General features: G+C 43.3%; 1 protein-coding gene across 2 annotated transcripts in view; it reads left to right on the plus strand.

Moving 5' to 3' along the window:
• The window catches only part of cdh13 (cadherin 13, H-cadherin (heart)), a 1064070-nt gene that overhangs the window by 894146 nt on the left and 148373 nt on the right, over nt 1-21551 (plus strand). For both annotated transcript variants that reach the window (XM_041191002.1, XM_041191003.1), the window contains exon 8: nt 12139-12279. In XM_041191002.1, the coding sequence (XP_041046936.1) occupies nt 12139-12279 (141 nt within the window). The remainder of the gene's footprint in view (nt 1-12138; nt 12280-21551) is intronic.

The following is a 21551-nucleotide window of genomic DNA, read 5'->3' on the forward strand; positions in this document are numbered from 1 at the left end:
CTATTCAGGATTCCAATGGTACAGGCCTATGTGGGAGCTTCCTTAAGGATTATTAGCCCCACTTGACTAGCATTGATATTGTTGCCACAGATTTGGTCGAGCAATCCCTATTTGTCCGTTCATTGTCAGTTTTACAGGATTTTTTCATATTGACCAACTCCCATTCTGCCTTTAGCAAAACTTTCATAATCTCAAAGTGAAATTCAACCACAAGCAATAAAAGAAAAATACTTTGTTCCAGGAACCAGCAGCACTGCAACTAAATGTGCAATATATAAGCAATGAGAAAGGTGCCCAAAAATTTTATCTGAGAAAGGGAGAGCTAAGAGGTAGAAAGATGTAACCTTTATATAACCTTTATGCCTGTTATAGCATCTTTTGTGGTCACCGGATGTCTTAAAGGGCTTTACAGCTTTCGAAGTGTAATCACTGTTAAAATGTAGAAAACATAGCAGCTAATTTGCATACAGCATGCTCCCACTATTTGTTTTTATTCATTCATGGGATGTGGGCATTGCTGGCTAGGCCAGCATTTGTTGCCCATCCCTAATTGCCCTTGCACTACTGCAGTCCATGTGGTGTAGGTACACCCATAGTGCTATTAGAGAGCAAGTTCCAGGATTTTGTGTCAGCGACAAGGAATGAACAGCGATATACTTCCAAATCAGGATGGTGAGTGGCTTGGAGGGGAAATTCCAGGTGGTGGTGTACCCATGCATCTGCTGCCCTTGTCCTTCTAGATGGTAGTAGGTTTGGAAGGTGCTGCCTAAGGAGCCTTGGTGAGTCACTAACCACAGTGTGATAAATGATCAGATAATCTGTTTATCCAAAGTTGTCGAGGGCATAAATATTTGCCAAGATAATGGCTATAACTCTACTGCCCTTCTTTGATAGAGTCCTGTGGGATCTTATACAAACACATGATTTTAACACCTCATCCAAAATTTGGCACCTCCGACAGTGCAGGACTCCCTCAGTACTAATGTCAGCCTGGATATTTGTACCCATGTCGGTGGGCTCGGCAGGTATGAGTAGGGCAGTTGGGAAGCCGACCACTGCCCGCAATCGGGGCCAGACCACGATTTCACGCAGGAAGGCCAACGAAAGCCTGCCTCGGGGGCGGTGGGGAGGTGGTGGGGAGGAGGGCGAGCGGTACTGCCTCGGGGAGATGAAGGGCTTTTTTAAAAAAAGATTTGAAAAAATGTAATAAAACATATACCCTCATGTGACTCTGTCACATGAGCAGTGACATGTTATTAATTAAATTTTTGAAATTATATTTGCTTTTGGAAACCTCATCCTGCCCATGGATGAGGTTTCCAAAAAAAACGCAAAGGCTGCTTGGACTTTGGACAGACAGTGAAAAATTTGAGTTAATTGATTCTTCAATGGGCTTAACAGGCCTTTTAATTGTCGGCAGGCACGCTGCCAACTCTGGTGCGCGACGCCGACCAAACTATTGCGTGACAGCGTGTTGACATCGGCACGCTCAGTCGACGTCAATACACGCCATTTCACGCTCGAGTGGATTGGGCGTGTGTCCACTGAGCAAAAAATTGTGCCCTACGTCTCTGGAGTGGGACTTGAACCAACAACCCTCTGACTCAGAGGCAAGAGTTAAAAGCAACTGAGCCACGGCTGATGAGAAATGTGGCAATGCCTAATTAGGGCTCAAATGTTAGTTCTAACCAGCTTGTCAGGCAATATGAGCATGTACTGACTAAGATGGATACTCAAGACTAGATTGCCAGTAATTCTCCTCCAACAAAATATAGAAAGCTTGCAATGCAGAATCATCCTCACTGTTAAGATTATATGGGGTCCATTTTTGAAAGCAGCATGAATTTAGTACTCTTTCCCTAGCTGGAGGTTCATGGCAAAAAACAAATCAAATGCATGCTTTGCTACTAAATAAAAGATGCTGGTAAGGAAAATTGTCTGCAGGGCTGCTGAATACTATTACTTGCAGAAATGTGTTTCCTTAAAACTGCTATTATATGGAAACAGAGGGACATTTCACCTCACAAACATGGACACCAAGGGCTTGTGATTGCAGTTGGAACAAATTGTATATTCATGAATAACTCCAAAATTGCTCAATTTATTTCATTTTAAATTTAAAAAAATTGCATTCAGCACCTATTCCTAGTTTCAAATCTATTCTTTGTTTAAGAATAATTTAATGTAAAGGTAATTTTTTCAAGACATTTCCAGGACAAACATTGCACAAGACACAGAAAAATAATTAACCCCTGCATATTTATTCTATGCAGGTTGTTAATTATTGCATAGTTGTTACTGTTCCTGTATACTGTCTTCATTTATGGCTCAAGATTTATATTTAACTCCTAATCTTCAGTTATCAGCTATAAACTTTATTATGAAAAGATTCATGTGGAACTAAAATGACATTATTAGCTTAATGCATTAATACTCAAACTGTAGCAATATTTCCTTTACCAAATTTTCACATGGCAAATAGATTTGCAAATTCCAAAAAAAATACAAGTATAACTTAACTAAGGTGTTGGCTCACAGGGATCACATGAGCTAAAGATAATGAGAAACAGTGGAAGTATGAAATAAAATAATAAAAAGAAATTAATTTTCCAGCATTTTCTGTTTTTGAATCATATAATATATATTTAAAGTGTGGAAGTAGAGAGGCCGAACAGTTCTCAGCTTCAGATTTTGTTGACATCCTTCCAATTGGTGACTGCATCTTGCTAGTTTCCTGCGATAGAAAATCAGTCAGTTGTACCATGCTGCCTGCCAGCAGCTAAGGTCTATTGATTGAGTGGGGAGAGGTGATAGCAGCGACAGATGAAAAAGAGCTAGTTTTAGGCTAAAAGATTATTGTTAGTCCTGGAGAAACTCTCCCAATCCTCTCAGCCCCAGAAAAGTCTTTCTTTTAAATAAAATAAAATATCTTTTCCATAAAGATCTCCAGCAGTTCCTTTTAAGAACAGCAAGTTAAGTTTCTTGAGGCTTGGAGAGATTCACCCAGCATGCATTGTGATTGCTCCCACCTTTTCTGTGTGAAAAGTTCTATCTGTGTGCTGCAAAAGGCATAGGACCCTAATTTGCATACTTAAACAGCGTCCCATCTGTTGCAACCAGGAATGCTGGCCACTCATTTAAACGCCAGCTTGAAAACTAGTTCAGGAATGAAAATGAATGCACAAGCTCTCCACAGACTTCTCTCTACAAGCCGTGTATTTTCAGGTGACAAACTTGCAGCTGGAAATTGAAAATTCCCCCCCCCCATTTAATTGCATTTATTATTTGATGTTAACATTAAATAGCAGCTTGTTCAAAAGTTTTGGTTTTACTCTGAATGAGAATCACAAATCCCGAAATTAAATGTACAAAAACTGTAGGGTAAGCCACATTTGATGCTCTGCAACTAATCCTTTTGAGTGCCCAGGGACAGTTGCTGTCTCGAGAGCTAATATGACTTCAGAATATGGAGTCACACATTGTAAAATTCTCAACAAACCAATTTATGAGACCAATGCTTTAACAGCTCTGATACTAGCTTTTATGAAAAGGTGGTTGTAAATATACTTAAAATTGTTTAAGGGTAAAAGGGACAAGAAAATTGATTAGAATATAATTATACGCTTTTAAAATCTGAATTGTTATTTTTAGAGCTCTATTGTGGTCTCTGAGTGGGAATGAATATTTTCCTCATGGATTTTTTTTTGGTTTTAAAGCATCATGTATTAGCGTGGAGGTGTCAAATGTAAGTGGTGCAATGATGTACCACAATATGATTTGTGTCACCGCATCATTTGATTGTAGATAAATGAAAACATATGTACGAAGCATTTTATCACAAAGCAACATGAATTCCTTTTAGGGTCAAATGGTTCAATTAAATTTGGACAAATTTTACATGAAACAAAAGCTTCCTTCATTGTGAGAAACAAATACAGACACAACAAGAAATTAATTTATCTTACACTGATATGATACTTTGCTACAAGTATCTCTTCCAAAGACTCAAGGAGCAGGCATCCACATATGCCCAGCTGATTAAGTTAGTGAGGAACTTACCTGTATAGGTCTCTGTATAGTATCACAGGTATGTGTTGGGTTTGTTTGGTTTATGGTCTATCTCAGTCCACCCCTCCCTACGACTGCAACCCTTTTCAGCTATACATTCCAATTAGCGCCTTCAGCTTCTTGGACACCAGTTTATTTTTTTATAACCCCATTACCTGTGTTCCATCATTCAACCATTGTGTCTTCATCTTCTGAAACTATGGGTGGAATCATCCCAGATTTTCACTAAGTCGATAGCGGGCGGGAAAAGGTACCTTTTACCCGCAAGCCGCAATGGTGGCTTTTCATGCTGCATTGTCCCATTCCCGCCTCATTAATTATGCAGCCAAAGGAAAAACACGGCCTTGTTGGCGGGCGGCCTCCAATTTGCCCACCAAGCTGTTGTCTCACCGCTTCCTTACGCAGGGCACCATATTTAAACTGCAACTGCATGCATACTTCTCAATGCTTACAGCCCAGACTGCTCCAGTGAAGACATGGCCCCAAAAGCCAAGAAGAGTGCAACCTCCCCAATTCAGAGACACATCCCTGGGATGCCATCTGAACACTGTGGAGGCACACCACGATGTCCTCTACCCCTGCTCTGGCCGCAGGAGGCCCATCATTCTCATCACTCCAGCTTGGGAGATGGTGGCCAGTGCCAATGCCGCACTCAAGAGGTTGGTCATCCAATGCAGAAAACAAATGAATGATCCCATCCATGCTGCCAGGGTAAGGCAACTATTTCATCACTCTAAGCTCACATTCTCACAAGGCCATCACACATACACTGGCATCTCACTCATTGCCAGCTCAAGGGACATTGTCATTCACTGTCTCTCACACACCCTCACATCACCATCTGACTTCACCTCCTCTGTAGTCTGCTTCCTCAGCCCCCACCATCTTGAGGCCACTTGCACAGATCAACATGTGCACACACACACCCTGGGATGCCCTCCTTCCCCAGTAATGCCCTTGGCCCTGCAGCCTCTTCCCTTGCCTGAGGCCACTTCTCCTCCTTTCTCAAACAAGTACCGGCCCTGCAACCTTTGGAAAGCCTTGCAGCTGGTCCGATAGGTAGAGACCTGCCCGTGAGCCCCCTTAAAAGTGATGTGGTGTTGCCTGTGAAGGTTGGCACTAATGACCATGAGTGCTGTCTGAAAAAAGTTAGGAAAACAACCCTCAAAGTCCAGAGTGAAATGCAGCTAGTCAGCTGCACGTGCCTGGGTGATCCAGCGTGGGGGAATGATTCCAGCGAGCAGGGCTTATAATGATATGCAAATGTAATAAAATGATGTTCCCAATGTCTGGCGGCAGGAAATGTGGCCCGCCATTGATAGAGGGAGCGGACAATCGCCAACTGGTTTCACAACATCATGAGACCGATTTTTGGCCTTCCTTCCATAATTGTCTGCTCACACCCGCCATGATGCCTGACACCAACGGGGACCGAAATTTCCAGCCTATCTTTCTCAACGCCTCCATCTCGCCATGTTCTTGCTTGCTTTCTTTGAACCCTCTCATTCAACAAGATCTACCTTGATCTCCCTTCTGTTTTCTTTTTATTCCACCTCTGCTGTTCAGCGTTCACCTTTGGCTCTGAGGTGTTGCTGTCTACCTGAGCAGTGTTACCTAACTGTCGTTCCCAGCTGTTTCACCGTGTTCTTGTGTCATTACCAAGAGTGCCTATTTCCACCTCCCAAGCATTGCCCAACATTGCTCCTGCCTCAGCTCATCGGCTTCTGAAGTCCTCATCCTGCCTTCATTACCTTTAAGCTTGACTATTCCAACACACTCCTGGCTGGTCTCCCGCTTCTTACGCTCTGCAAAGATCATCCAAAACTCTGTTGCTATGTCTTAATTCGCAATAAGTCCTGCTCTCCAACCATCCCGACATTCAATTCCGGTCAAGCAACATCTTGGGCTGAATCCTCTGTTTGGTGTTGGGGGGTGGTTGGGCCCCCCCACATGCCGACGCGTAAAATGATGCGCGGTGATGTCAGGCGTGCATCCCGCTGTCACCACGCATCATTCCGATCTTCCGTTTGGCAGGCGCACACTGGAGTCGGCTGCGTGCTCGCCGAACTGTCAAAAGCCTGTTAAGGCCATTAATAAACAAATTAAAGTAATTGTCAGGGCTGCCTGTCCAACCTTAAGGGCAGGTGAAAAGCCCAGGCGGCCTTCGCGTTTTTCATAAAACTTCATTTACAGTGAGTTGGTGGGGGGGTGAAATATCATGAAGGGTTTATTACATTAATAAAAATTTTTTCAACATTTGATTAACATGTCCCAGCTCATGTGATGCTGTCACATGAGGGGACATGAGTAAATGATGTTGAACTTTTTTTATTTTGAACTGTCAAATTCAATTTAATCTCCCTGAGGCAGCTCCGTGCCTCAGGGAGATTTCTGTGATCTTACGCGCCCATGTGCAAAAGAGCACAGGCCCCGATTCTCCCTCCTCCCCCCTGCCCACACAGCTCTTGAATACCCTTCCTACACCTCTCCAGACCACTGCCTTGCTTTCCTCTTTTAAAACACTCCTTAAAACCTACCTCTTTTTAACCAAGCTTTTGATCATATGACCATCTCCTGATAGGGCTTGGTGCCATACTTTGTTTTATAATGCCCCTGTGGAGTGCCTTAGGATGCTTCATTGCATTAAATGTGTGATGTTAATATAAGTTGTGTTGTTGGTTAGCAGTCAGAAAGCATGTACACCATTAGATCCATTTTAAGTCATATATGACGCCAAATGAGGTTGGGATGATCATGTGATGCCACTGGTGAGATTTCCCATCAACCTATCCTGCTTTATATGAGGCACATGTCCGCCCAGTACAGACCAGACATGCCCGGTTATCAGATTTATAGGAACAGTTGGGCTTTCATAAGGTGGCAAACTTAAATTTGTTATGCATTAGGGTGAGATTTCTATGTGTAATTGGGTGCAAGTTCATAGCAGGAGAGAATTTATTGTTGCTGTTAGTTCAGGCTTTGAGCTTGAAATATTTTAACTAAAGCTTGTGCTATGAGTCCAGAATGACAGGTGTTCAAACAACTCTGCTAACTGTTAAAGGGGAATTTCTCTTTGAATGCCAGTAAGGGTGCCTTAATCTCTGGGTGTTCCACTGTACTTGGCCTTCCTTGAAGAGTGTTGTGATATGATGTACACATACCATGTACACAGGGAAATGGTGGCATAGTGTACTGTCACTGGACTAATAATCCAGATACCCAGGGCATTGCTCCAGGGACCCAGATTTGAATCCCACCATAGCAAGTGGTGAAATTTGAATGTAATTTTAAAAACCCATCTGGTTTGCTAATGTTCTTTAGGGAAGGAAATCTGCAGTCTGACCTACATGTGAGTCTGGACCCACAGCAATGTGGTTGACTCTTAAGTGCCCTCTGAAATGGCCTAGCAAGCCACTCTGTTCTTAAGGGCAATTAGGGATGGGCAATAAATGCTGGCCTAGCCAGTGACACGCACATCCCATGAACACATTTTTAAAAAACCATTAAAGGAGCACATCTCGTATCCTAAACTGCTGTCAATCACTACCACTGAGACAAGATAGAAAATAGTAGTCACATGAGTTTATGCTCAGAATACAGCAGCAGCACCACAAGGCAGATGTGTATACTCAGCCTCCCAGTTAACACTGTCTATAGTCTTAGCTTCAGATAAAGAAGTCACATTATTGTTTTACCAATCCTTGTTATATGATTAGTCGAATAGAAGAAAATAACAAAAATAAGCAAAGGGAACATGGAAAATTCTGAAAATATCTGAAGAGATTATGCCAATCCTCTCCTGGCTAATCTCTCATTATCCATAAATTTAAACTCATCCAAAACACAGCTTGACATGCTCCCAATGTCTGAATGAATGAAGGTTACTCAGAAATCATCTGTCTGTGACATCCTCAGGCTGATCATGCAAGGCAGGACACAGGATGTCCCTCTGGACTGTATGTTCCTTCTCCACCTGTGCCACCACCACCTACTCCTGCTCACTTGTGCTATCTGTAACACCCATTCTATTCACCTCTAATTCATTCCCTAAAACTCTGTAATGGTTGCATCTGAATTGGATCTAGGGAGGTAATAAGGTAGTGATGACATCTGATGTGAAGCACTGCCAGGCCCAGATGTACTAAGGGCGGGCTCACATTTCTGTGGTACATCAAAAGAAAGACACGAGGAAGAGAGGTTGTACAGACATCCTGATTAGCAACCTTTGTATTAAGTATCATCTGCTTTAATTGCCTACTCGTGATCTCATGCAGCATTATTGTGCTGAGAATAAGGTTACCAGCCCACATTAATCCAATGGTCATAAAATTGCTTATTCACAGTGAAATCACCATGATACAGAACATCTCAGTACAACCTGAATAAATGAATGGTCTATAAATAAATGCTGTGTTAACAACATGTAACATGCAGATCAAAGGCAAAACAACACATGGCAATAAATTTTCTTGAACTTTGTGACCAGCTCTTAATTAAATCGGTGACATAAGGGCATTCAGATTATTAGATTTCTTTAGTCATGCAGTCAACTAATTAAAGATAGATATATAATGCAGCAACAGAACAGGTATTAATGAGAACAGAGGTCTGCAGAGTTAAGGCTAGGGACAATGTTGACTATGACATTTAACATTAATTGATCAGAATGATGGAAGTTTATTCCCCAGTTACAGACTAGATTTTATGAAATTAAGGTAGTAAGGGAAATGGAACTGAATATTAGAATGAGCCCCTTCATAGGCTAAGCTGGGTATCCATTTGAATGAATGCTTATACAATGGCATCCGAAACAAAGCAAAAACTGCTTGAAAAAATACAGCAGGCCACAGCATCTGGAAGAAGAAATAATAGGTTGGCATTTGAGTGAATATTCTTCATCACAACTGAAAGCTGAAAGATAAGCAGGTCTCAGTTCAAAAGAAGAGATGGAGCAAGAAACAGTGGGTGATCTGAAAAAAAACTTAATAGAAATGCATAAAACAGATGATATGAAAGGTCATCTTACTAACAAAAACAGCTTGCATTTATACCTTCAACACAGTAAAATGTCCCAAGGCTTTTCACAGGGCCATTGTAAAATAGAAAATGACAGTGAACCATATAAGATATTAGGGCAGACAGCCAAAAGCTTGGTTAAAGAGGAGGTTTTAGGCAGTGCCTTAAAGGGGGTGAGGTGAGGAGGTGGAGAGGGTTAGGGTGGAAATTTCCAGGGCATTATAAAAGGTAACCAAATAATGAAGGCAGTGAAATGGTTCACACATGGAGATATGCAATAAATCCTATACATTTGTTATACAATGTTATTAATAAATGAGTGGATTGATATAAACAACATGATTGTAGTTTTCCACTGACCCAGCTCTTCAAGGCAGATGCCTGCCTCATTTAAAAGAACTTTGACAGCAGTTGTAAGGATAACTAATAGTGGAACAAGTGATCTCATCCTAACATCTATTTCTATAATGTGGGAAACAGAGCAAAGGAGATTTCTGATTAAAGTAATATGCATTTTAACATATACAAAGCCCTAAAGCTTCATTAATAAAAATTAACTAATTAATTAGCTAATTGCATGTGTTGGGTTTATAAAAGTGATCATTTGTGCCTTTGAAACAGTGAAAATTATTAACAAATAGCAAGGAGCAAGTGAGAGGCCCCTTCCTTGAGTCTGCTTTAATAAGAAGTTGAATTGTTAGCTGCTTGCCTTGATGGTCGATCAAATAGATGGTTTCAGTAAATAGCCCTTCAGTCTCAGCTACATCACGATCAGGATGCAGACTTCTCATCTACGCCACTAAAGCTTATCAACTATAATTCACCAGAAGGGCCCCTTATAGATAGGCAATGCCATCTATCTGCATTCTCCCAGGACACAGCATCTCAGGATTTGTCCTAAAAGTGATAGAGCTGTTACAATTGAGCAAGGTAGGTTTGCGTACCAAATAGCTGAGATTCAGATCTTTGCTCTCTGGATTGTGAAGGGAATATTCTTATCAATCCATCATTCCAGTCCACTGAGATGGAAAGACTCTTCTTCAATTTCATCATAGAGTTGACTGTCACAATCCGGGTAATTTCATAGCCATTGCATACAATGACAGAAAATTACAATTGATGATGCTCCTCCATGATTTATCTTGGACGCACAAGAGGAAGGTGTCAGTTATAGCACAATTAACTGCATCAGTAACCATTTTAGAGAGAATGATGGTGTTACAGATGAGGCTGCTGGAATTGAAAGACCAGTGTACGTGTAGCAGACCCCACATATGAAATTCACTATCCTGATGCTAAACTCAGCTTCTTAAAGTTGTAGCGCTGTCTTGAAATGGATCTTTGTGACTTTTAGAAACAGCTACAAGTCAGGCTAGCAAATCACTCGCACAGTTTTCATAGAACTAACCAGCATGAGACAGATTTTAAAATTGTGTTAACGACAGGACTAGCAAATAAAAAAATGTAGAACATCCACTGAATATACTGAAGATGCTCTCATTCCATTCATACTTTTATTTAGTTTTAAACTCCAGCAATAAATCAATTTGCTTCTCAAAGCTCCACTTAAAATGGAGATTTTAAAATTGCTCTGATATTCATTTTATAAGATTAATTCCAAAATGTAGAGAATGCACTGGCACCAGAATATTGGTACCAGTTTAATTTTATTTTCGAACACAGATGTGCTGTCCCAATGTCACATAACTTGCATTTTTACTTAGTTATTCTAAGCATATTGGATCAGAGCTCTTTGGGATGGAAAATGTTACTGTAAATATCTGGTATAACCCCATCCTGCTGCCACCCTGGATCCCTGTCTTTGACCATGTCAAAGTTCAGGGAGTCAAAGAGGGGCCCCTGATAGCCAGCGCTGAACTGAGAGCACATCCGGATTCGTCTCCACTAAAGAGGCTGGAAAGCCTGCCCCAAGATTCCTGGGTGAGGGAAAATTCACCTTGCTGAAACATCTATATTAGATACCCCAGCCCCTTACAACGTTGAACACCTTAAGATTTAACTGTCTACAGGGAACCAGATCACAATCCCAGACTGGATTCCACAAGGGGCTTGCACTTGTCTCTCACCTGCACTGGCCATATGCTAGATTTTGAAAAAGGCCTATGAGATGATAAATCCAACAGTTGGAATTCTCACTTCAGCTTCATGTCCCATTAAATAAATTACTTTAGAAAGAAAGAAAGAACATGCATAGATAAAGCCCCAAATTACTTGAGAGCTAATCGGGATGAATTTTTCCAAAAACGGTCAAGTCTTGCCTCTGGGGCCGAAAGTGGAAACCAAGCCTGTGCCAGAGGACGGCGGGACCCTGGGACAGTATTTTACTGGCGGCAACCAATCAGAGGGCCGTTAGCTTGGCAGCCTCTGCAGCGCCACCACTAGCAGAGGCTTCTGCTTAGGCTGCAGCAGGAAGGAGTGGGGGCCTCAATGCCGATGGGGGAACCTGCCACGTGTCCGCAATTGGATGGCAGATGCAGAGGCAATGGAAACTGGTCCCAAATCCTGAAAAATGTTTATCATCACAGGTTTCTGCCCAATGAGTGCCAATCCTGCTTCCAGCTTTTCCTGACTGCAGTTCAGTATCCCTTTAATGTACAATCAAATTGCTCAAATCTCAACTTCTGACATGTATGTTTTATGTGGAGGATCTGGCAGTACTTAACTGACAAAGTTGGCATCAGGGATTGTAACTACATCATTTGGCTCCTAACTTATACATTATGATACTCCTGCCTGTTCCCAGAAGGCATTATGACTAACAGGATTGAGGTATGCTTGAAAATTAGAATGGCATTTCAACTAAATAGGCTATTTTGTTTCAGCTATTGTCCCAATTTTAAGTGCAACCTGGGCAGGATGGACAAGAAAATCTCTTCCAACTCACCTATCAGCTAGATACATTTCTAATAGCATGCCCTGAATATAATACTTTTCCTATAACATATGTCATGCAGTATACCAATGCATTTGTATCATCCAGCTGTGACATAAATACAAAATATTCTAATATTGATGCTTTTCCCATTCTATTAGACTCTGGAGGTCGTCAAGTATGAGTTGATTGTCCAAGCTAAAGACATGGCAGGCAGCGATGTGGGATTGACAGGCACAGCAACAGCAACCATCATCATTGATGACAAGAATGACCATGCACCAGTATTCACTAAATCTATGGTAAGCAGACATGGTAACAATTTCATCATTTTGGCAGTTAATATTTATCACCAGGTGAATTGGTTAGAAACTGAATTTGATTTTCAATTTGTAGCTTAAGAACATGAGAAATAAGAGCAGGAATAGGCTGTACAGTCCATGGTGCCTGCTCTACCACTCAATCAGATCATGGCTGAACTTCTACCACTTTGTAGCATTTCTCTAATACTGTGTACTTTTGTTCAGTGTTTAAGTATTGCAGTAGTTATTACAGGAGCTAAATGCTGAAGTAATGCATATATTTAGTTGGCAGTATCCTACGTTAGTGCACACAATTATAAATGCTCACCATTCTCAACTGATCAGAATTAACTGCATGTGATTATAAATTTACAGGCAATTAGTGTATGTCTGCTAAAACATATATGTTGGTAATTAATCAGTGATTTCAGGAACAAGTGAATGGCAAAACGCAGATTCCAGGCTTAGCCCTTTAATGTGCACTGCTGACAGCTGAGTTTTGTTGCTGTACACTATCTCACAAAATGGCCCTATTATATATTTATATTTTCTTGAGCCAGTTTAAAAAAGAACACTTGAAAATACATAAATGGGCATATTTGTGAACTGAAAGTGAAGATTGATTTTCCAGAAATGAGGAAGTTTTAAGAACACTAGCAATTACCGATATAAAAACAAAATACTGCGGATGCTGGGAATCTGAAAAAAAAACAGAAAATGCTGGAAAAACTCAGCAGGCCTGACAGCATCTGTGGAGACAGAAACAGAGTTAGTGCTTTGAGTCCGTATGACCTGAAGAGGGTGATACAGGTTCAAAATGACAACTCTGTTTCTCTCTCCACAAATGCTGTCAGACCTGCTGAGTTTTTCCAGTAATTACTATATGCCGATATCGTGAGATGTAGCAAGGTGGATGGAGTCTCATATGAATCATAAACATACCAGGATTATTGGGCTGAATGGCCTGTGTGTGCTGTAAACCCTATGCATCAAAAAGGGAGAAATGGAAATGTTAAAGACATTAAAACAGGATAAAAACCTGGGATTGGATGGCTTATTCACAGGGTTCCTTGTAATGTTCAGTGTCTGAGGACATGTTGATGTGCAAAGCTTATTATATACCCAAATATCTAAATTTGTGTAAATGTATATAAATATATTTTTAGTTGTTTGGTAGTATAGAACTTGTGTATTGCTGAAAAAAGACACGTTGTCAAAGTTTTTCATCTTGCACTCATCAGGATAAGAGAACAACAATTTATACTTCATGAAAAGAGAGTGTTGATTGGTTGGCAAGTGGACTCTGGTAGATTATCAGTCAGGCTTGCAGTTTGGTGCACTTATATGTGCTAGGAGCTACACATGTTAATGCACAGGGCCCTGTTCTTTGCATACAGAAAGAATGTGTACACACATTGTGCTTGTTTCAGCGAAACAAAAAAGAGCACAGCCACTCTTTGGCTCGTTCCCCAGAGCATTGCCTTGACCAATCAGAGTCAACCTGCCTGGTTTGAATTTAAACAAAGCTTGGCAGTTAACTGTCAGTCATCAGCTAACTGGTGCATTCTCCATGGCAACACCTCTACCAATCATCACTCGCTCTTCATGAAGTATAAATTGTTGTTCCCTTTACATTTTGTATTCTTGCAAGTTGTCCTGATGAGTGAAAGATGAAAAGCTTCGAAAACATGTGTCTTTTTTCAGCAATACTCAGATATAGATAATAAAAATGGAATGCATTTTTTAAATTAATTCATGGGATGTGTGCGCTGCTGGCTAGGTCAGCATTTATTGCCCATCCCTAATTGCTTAAATCACATTGTTGGTTCTGCTACTGCAGCATTTTAAATTATAAATGGAATGGCAGTAGCCCCTATGCACTTGTCAAAACACAGTTTGTCACAAAATTAAATACACTCCTATAGCCATACTTAGAAGCAACACAAGGACATAGTTTGGATAGTATCACCTACCGTGAACTTGTTTGCTAATCAGCCCTTACAAACGATGCCTGAGATTACTGCCAAGTCTCCAAAGCTGCATTACACAGTTGTGTCTTGCTGGCCTTGGGTGTATTTTGGACTAGATCAGTGTCATTATTGCACAGCACCATAAATGTTATCCACCTGGTTCCTATCTCCAGTATATCCCTCCTCACGAATACAAAGAGGTTCCACTCCATGAATGTCCAGCTTGTCTTCACCATTTGGCGACAGCATCATGCACATAAATGATTGCTACCATGTCCACAGTCTTTTATCAGCCTCTAAATATCCATACATTCAAGATCACTTGTGCACAGCTATCATATTCTACGCCATTACCAGAAGAATTTTTGAGGCATATTACAATATCATTTAAATCAAATTTAATTAATCCAGAGATAAACAACTGTAGCTATGGGGATAGATTGGAGAGGTTGGGTCTGTTTTCCGAGGAGAAAAGAAGGTTGAGAGGAGACTTGATAGAGGTATTAAAGATCCTGAGGGGTATGGACAGGGTAAATATTGAGAAATTGTTCCCACTCAAGGATACATCAAGAACTAGAGGGCACAGATTCTAAATAATGGACAAAAGGATTAGAAGTGATGTGAGGAATTTTTTTTTCATCCAGGCGGTGGTTGGAGTCTGGAACAAACTTCTTGAAAGGGTGGTGGAGGCAGGTTTGATCGAGGTATTCAAATGGGAATTGGATTGCTGCCTGAAGAGAGAGAATGTGCAAGGTTACAGGGATAAGGCAGGGGAGTGGGATTAAGTCGAATAGTCTTTCAATGAGCCTGTGCAGACTTGATGGGCTGAATGGCCTCCTTCACTGTAAAGATTCTGTGATTCATTGTGTATGGTCTTCACATATTGTGAATTGAAGGGTATATCCACAAATTGATGAAACATGTGAATATGGGCTCCTGTTGTGAAGGCCTGTTTGCTGCATCCCTGAAGCTGAATTTTCTGGTCGGCATGTGGGGTTGGGCCCGACACACCGATGCATAAAATGATGGGTGATGATGTTGGCGCGTGATATCCCTGAGACATCTTCTGGACACCATGGAGGCCAGCCATGATGTCCTCTGCTCTGGCTGCAGGAGGCCCATCAGTCTCACCACTCCGGCTTGGGAGGCGGTGGCAGAGGTGACCAATGCCAATGCTGCATAAAGAGGTCAGCCTTCCAGTCCAAAAAATGGACAAATGATCTCATCTGTGCCGCTAGAGTAAGGAAACCGTCTAATCACTCTAAATTCACATTCCCTGGCATCTCAATCATTGCCAGCTTAAGGGACATCATCAATCACTCTCTCACACAAACCCTCACATCTGTACCTGGCCTCATTTCCTCTGGAGACTGCCTCCTCAGCCCTCACCACCTTGACGCCATTTGCAGAGATCAACATGTGCCCCAACACACACCGTGGGATACCCCAGTACCGCTTTCACCCTTCAACTCTTCCCTTGCCTGAAGCCATTTCTCCCTATTCCCCAAGCAAGCCCCAGCCCTGCAGCTGTTGAAAAGCCACCCCACCTTACGACTGGTCTGGTAGGTAGAGAGCTGCCTGCGAGCCCCCCCTAAAAAGGATGTGGTGCTGCCTGTGAAGTCTGGCACTGATGACTGTGTGTGCTGCCTGAAGCAAGGCAGGCAAACAATCCTCGAACTCCCGAGCGAAGTGCAGCTCATCAGGTGCACATCACTTACGTACAGTTGTGAAACACATCAATGTGCCCGGATGATCCAACGTGGGGAGATGATTCCAATAAGCGGGGTTTATAAAACATTGAAATTAGGTTCCCGATGTGTGGCAGTGGGAAACGCGGCCTGCCCTTGATGGGTGGAGTGGATGATCACAAACTGGTTTCACGACAGCGTGAAATCGATTTTTGGCCTTCTCACCATTTTGTTTCCCCCCCCCTCCCCTGACGCCTGCCATGATACCTGATGCCAACAGCCTCGGAAAATTCCAGCCATTCCCTCTGTTACACTCTATCATAATGTCATTCTTTCATGATTTTAAAGGCCTGTTAAGTCACCCCTCAGCCTTTTTTTGAAATAGAATAGAGATCCAGCCTGCCAATTCTTTCCTAATATATATACCCCCGCATTTTTGGTATCCTCTTTGTAAATCTTCTCTGCACCCTCTCCAGCACCTCTAAATCCTTTTACCTTCTATCTTTTTCCTATTACTATAGAATACTGCATTAAAAAAGTGCACTTCCTCCTTTTATATTCTGGTATGAGATGGTGAGCAAGAATATTCCTACAGGGTAGTGTGTGAGGTGGTCATTTTGTAGAATGCCTTTTATTTCGATAACATAGGCTGATCTCCATCCCATGGGAAGATGACCTGTTCCATCTCGTGATGGTGAAGGTCTTGGGTGAACGCACGAGTGAAAACAAGATTTATATACGCTTCCCTTAACAGGTGTAGACCCACAGCACAATTTAATGCTTAACTAGCAAGCTTGTCGAAAGGGCACAGAGACATATGAACAATAAGCAGGAGTAGGCCATTCAGCAACCCCCCCCCCCCCCCCCCCCCCCCCCCCCCCCCCCCCCCCCCCCCCCCCCCCCCCCCCTCCCCCCCCCACCTCCGAGCCTGCTCTGCCATTTAATAAGATCATGGCTGATCAGATAGTAACCTGAATTCTGAATTCTGCATCCCACCTACCCCTAATAATCTATCACGCCCTTGCTTACCAAGTATCTATCCACACCTACCTTAAAAATATTCAAAGGGGAGAATTTTCTCCCCATTGCGGGGGGGGCGAGGTTGGACGGGAGAGGGCGCAGGCGGGCGCGTAGCTGATTGCCGCCCACGATTGGCTGCGCGTCGCCATTTTACATGGGCAAGCCAATTAAGGCCCGCTGGAAGCGCTGTCTCAGGGAGATTACTTTGATTTTTGAAAATCTTAATAAAAAAAAAGAAATTTTAAGACCTGTCCCCTCATGTGACTGTGTCACATGAGCTGGGACATGTCAATGAATTTTATTAAAAATTTTTATTAAACTTTAAAAACCTTCATGAAACCTCATCCCGCCTGTGGATGAGGTTCCATGATAAATGCGAAGGCCGCCTGGGCTCTTAGCCTGTCCACCGCCCCGCCAATCTTGAGGTTGGATGGGCAGCTCAATTAATTAGTTTAATTACTATTTAAATGGCCTTAATAGGCCGTTGACAGTTTGGTGGGCGCGCAGCTGACTCCGGTGCGTGCAGGCCAAACTCAAGACCTGAATGACGCACAGTGATGTCAGGACACACGCCCGACGTCTCCGCACATCGGCAAGCAGGCCCTGTCCCCGCTCGCCAACCCGAAGATTCTGGCCAAAGACTCTGCTTCCACCACTTTTTCAGGAAGGAAGTCCCAAAGATTCGCAACCCACTGAGTGAAAAAAATTTGCCTCAACTCAGTTTTAAATGGGCGACCCCTTCTTTTTAAACCGTGACCCATAGTTCCAGATACTTCCACAAGATGAAATTTCCTCTTCGCATCCACCCTTTCAAGACCCCACATATCTTTCAATTAAGTCGCCTCTTACTCATCCAGCGGATGCAAGCCCAGTCTGTCCAACCTTTCCTCATAAGACAACCCACCCATTCCAGGTATTAGTCTAGTAAACCTTCTCTGAACTGCTTCCAATGCATTTTCATCCTTTACTCCTGATGTGGGAAATGGTGTGTTGGCACAATAAGAGATGGTTGTAGCTTTTATTCTGCTTTTGTAAAGTTTTGCTGGTCTGGAAGTGGAAGATGTTGATGGGGATGCATGAAATGAGAAGTCCTTCATTCCTCAGCGCAAATGCCCTTCATCTTGATGAGCGTTAAGTTTCATGCAAAATTAAACTATCTTTAAATTTTCCCTTCTGATGTCTTTCATACATATCATTTAATTGAAAGTGCTGTTATTGATTGTTCACCCATGCACAGTAGTGTGATATTATGATAATCCATTTCTACATATCACTTCAGCATAGCTGTTCAGTTTTGTCAAAGTAAATTCAGAAGCACAAAAAAGTCATTAAAAGAATGTCACTTCAATAACTGGTGCTAGGACGTGAATTACTAAAGTGGATAGTGCTGCTGTGTATTTTAGACTTAAGCATGTATAGTGCAACCAAGTGATAACCACTTATAGCTTTGTTACATTTATATTAAACAATAGCTGTTAGAGCTGTGTTGGTGGAATATATATCAATGTCACTTGCCACTGATTCCAAAATGAAAAGCAATGATAGGAAAGTTAAATAGTTATTCATCATTTACAGTTGAGTCATTGAAATAAATGTGTATTTTTGACCTTCAGATGCTGCCCAAAATTTACATTCCTTTGTATTAATTGCTTTACAATAAATCCTCATTATAACGATTCATGGCATTTTGTAATTTTGAAAAAAAAACTATCTTTGGTCAAGGCAGATGTGGGTTTTTTCCCCAAGATTGTTCTGAACAAAGTATTTTTCATTCTGAGTGAACATCCAGACTATGGTGTAACAAACATTTCTATAAAACTTAGAAATTGCTCTTTAGATCCAATCAGACCTCAGGACGAATATAACGAAGATTTATATTTTATCCCCCTTTGTACTGGGAGGAGTTGCTCAGAAGCTTCTGATCACATTAAGGTTACACTTAATCCTTTCTCTTTGGGGAATGGTCCTCCTGAATACACACGCACACACGCACACACCAGACGTGTTACTGAGGGCGCCCACAGCGGCTGACGTTAAAGTGCCGTGGAGGTTCTAATGTCAATAGGGGTCGTTATTATCGTATGTTAATGAGGCTTCTGACCGAGGCAGGTTGACACCTGGGCCACTTAAAAGGGCCCAGTTAAGAAGGCAGTGGCTGGGAGCAGAGGGTGGATGGGCCATTCAGCGTTTGCATGGCTATTTTAACTTTGTACCTGCATTGTCTGGACAAGGTGGGACTCCCACCTCCTAGAATGCCAGCACACAGGACTGGCTCTATGGGTGGAATTTTCTGTGCCGGCTGGCATCGGGCATCATAGCAGACGTGAGCTTACAATATGCAGGAAAGGCCAAAAATCAGTTTCACGATGTCATGAAATCGTCCGCTCTGCCCGTCAAAGGTGGGCCGTATTTGCTCCATCGGACGTTCGGGAACTTCGTTGTAATACATCTGCATGTCATTATAAGCCCAGCTCGCCGCAGTCGTCCCCTCCATGCTGGATCGTCTGAGCATCGCGCCGACGTGTTTCACAACAGCATATGTAAGGCGTGCACCTGGTGGGCTGCACTTCGAGGTGGGGTGAGCGCACAGTAATGTTGTGCAGTGCTCATGAGGGTCGCCTGTTGGACTTCAAGATTGAGGCACTGCGCATTTGGGCGAGGGCACAGGCAAGTCCGCTTTGTCCCGGCTGGCTGACAGCGTGGTGCCGGGGCAAGGGCTGTGGCTGAGGCGATTTGGCATGGGGTGGGGTGCTGGGGGTGGCAAGTGCTGCTTTGTGGTTGATGGTGGTGCACAAGCACGTGAGGGATGTGGGGGGAGGGAAGCGGCTATGCATTAGGGAAACCTTGTATAAAGTGACCATTCCTCCACAGTTGACAGTTCAGGCACAGCCATGTTGACATGCTTGGAGTCGGGCCTCTGGCTTATCTGCCCACTCGAGCAAAGCAGAGGCATGAAAGTGCCACCAAACACGCCAGCGCTTTTCACCCCTGAGGCATGACTGCAAACTAATGAGCATTTTAATGGAATGCAGAACAGTTGCACGCCTGCGCACATTGTACAATCTCCTTGTGAAAGCTGGCCATGGAGCAGTCACTTGTGGAGGCACTCATAGCCCCTTGCAATGTCATCATCCTACTTTGGACCAATCTCCCTCTTGATTCAAGCTATTAGTGCAGCCTTGCAGTGCAGGTTAGGAAAATGCCTGAGCTGAGAGCACAGCATGCAGTCCAATGGGAAAAGTTGCTATCAATCGGTCAGGTGGGGTGGGGTTTCGGGCAGCCATGCAGTGCACTGAACTCTCACCATCCAAGTGGTGGTCTGCCCATTCTGGGATGTGTTAAGGGGCTGCCAGACATAACCAAGAGAGGTCATTAGGACACCCATGTTAACCCACGTGTATCTCTCTCTTTCATCCAGCAGGAGTACATCAGGATTATGGACCCTGGTGACCTAACTGTATACCTTGTGGTTTACACAGAGCGAAGACAATGAGAAGAGAGTAACAGGCACCAGGCTGGGCAGAGGGAGAAGCCCCCTCAGGAAGAAGGGTGTGGCTGGGGCTCCTGCACACGCTGCTGATGAGCCACAGAGAGCCATCGTTGGTAGGCACTTAGTTAGACCCAGGGTCTATAGATGCCGCCTTTCATCCCTGCAGATGATCAAGAACCAGTGTTGTCGAAGACTGCACATGTCTAGGGGACAACTTTGTACATTTCACCCAGTATCAGGAAAGCCAGGATGCAAGAGCGATTGGATTTGCCCAGATCTTGGGTTTCCCACAGGTGTAGCTTGCCAATACTGCACTCATGTAGCGCTCAGATCTCCTTGGCAATAAGCAGTCAAGTATGTCAACCACAAGGGCTTCCACTTGCTGAATGCTCATTTGGTGTGCGACCAACACAAATGCATCCTGCAAATCTGCGCACAGTTCCCAGGGAGTGTCCATAACTCCTCCATTACTAGTTGGTCTCAGATCCCTGACATCTTCCAGAGCCCACAGAGGATGCAGGGATGGCTTCTCGGGAACAAGGGTTACCCACAGTTGATGTGGCTGATGACACTCGTGTGGCGGATCAGACTGCAGCAGAGTGAAGGTACAACAAGACTCATGCTGCAACTTGCACCGTGATGGAGCAGACCATCGGGATGCTGAAGATGAGGTTCCAGTGCCTGAACCAGTCTGGTGGAGCCAAGTAATACAGTCCACAGAGGGTGTCAGGCATCGTTGTTGCCTGCTGTGTCGTTTACAACCTGGTGCTACAGTGGGAAGTGGAGCTGGCTGAGGAGGAGATTCAGGGGCTGGACATCTCCTCTGATGAGGAGGACATCAACGGGGATTTGGGTGAGGAGGTCCTCGAAGGCGATGACAACGATGAGGCCATCGCACTGGCCAGATGAGGCAGGCGCACTCAGGAAGGTGGAGGATGGTGACATGCAGTGAGGAGACACCATAGATTCTTACATTGCTTCTGTGAACGCTTAACTCCAGTCTGGCTTAAGGCAGCGCAAATACCCTCTGTGAGAATGCTCCCATCATGGAGGCACAGCGGAGGCCCTAATAGTCACTCAGTTGCAGGAGGATGATGACGACAT

The sequence above is a fragment of the Carcharodon carcharias genome, chromosome 7 (genome assembly GCF_017639515.1).
Source record: "Carcharodon carcharias isolate sCarCar2 chromosome 7, sCarCar2.pri, whole genome shotgun sequence".
Taxonomy (NCBI): Eukaryota; Metazoa; Chordata; class Chondrichthyes; order Lamniformes; family Lamnidae; genus Carcharodon; species Carcharodon carcharias.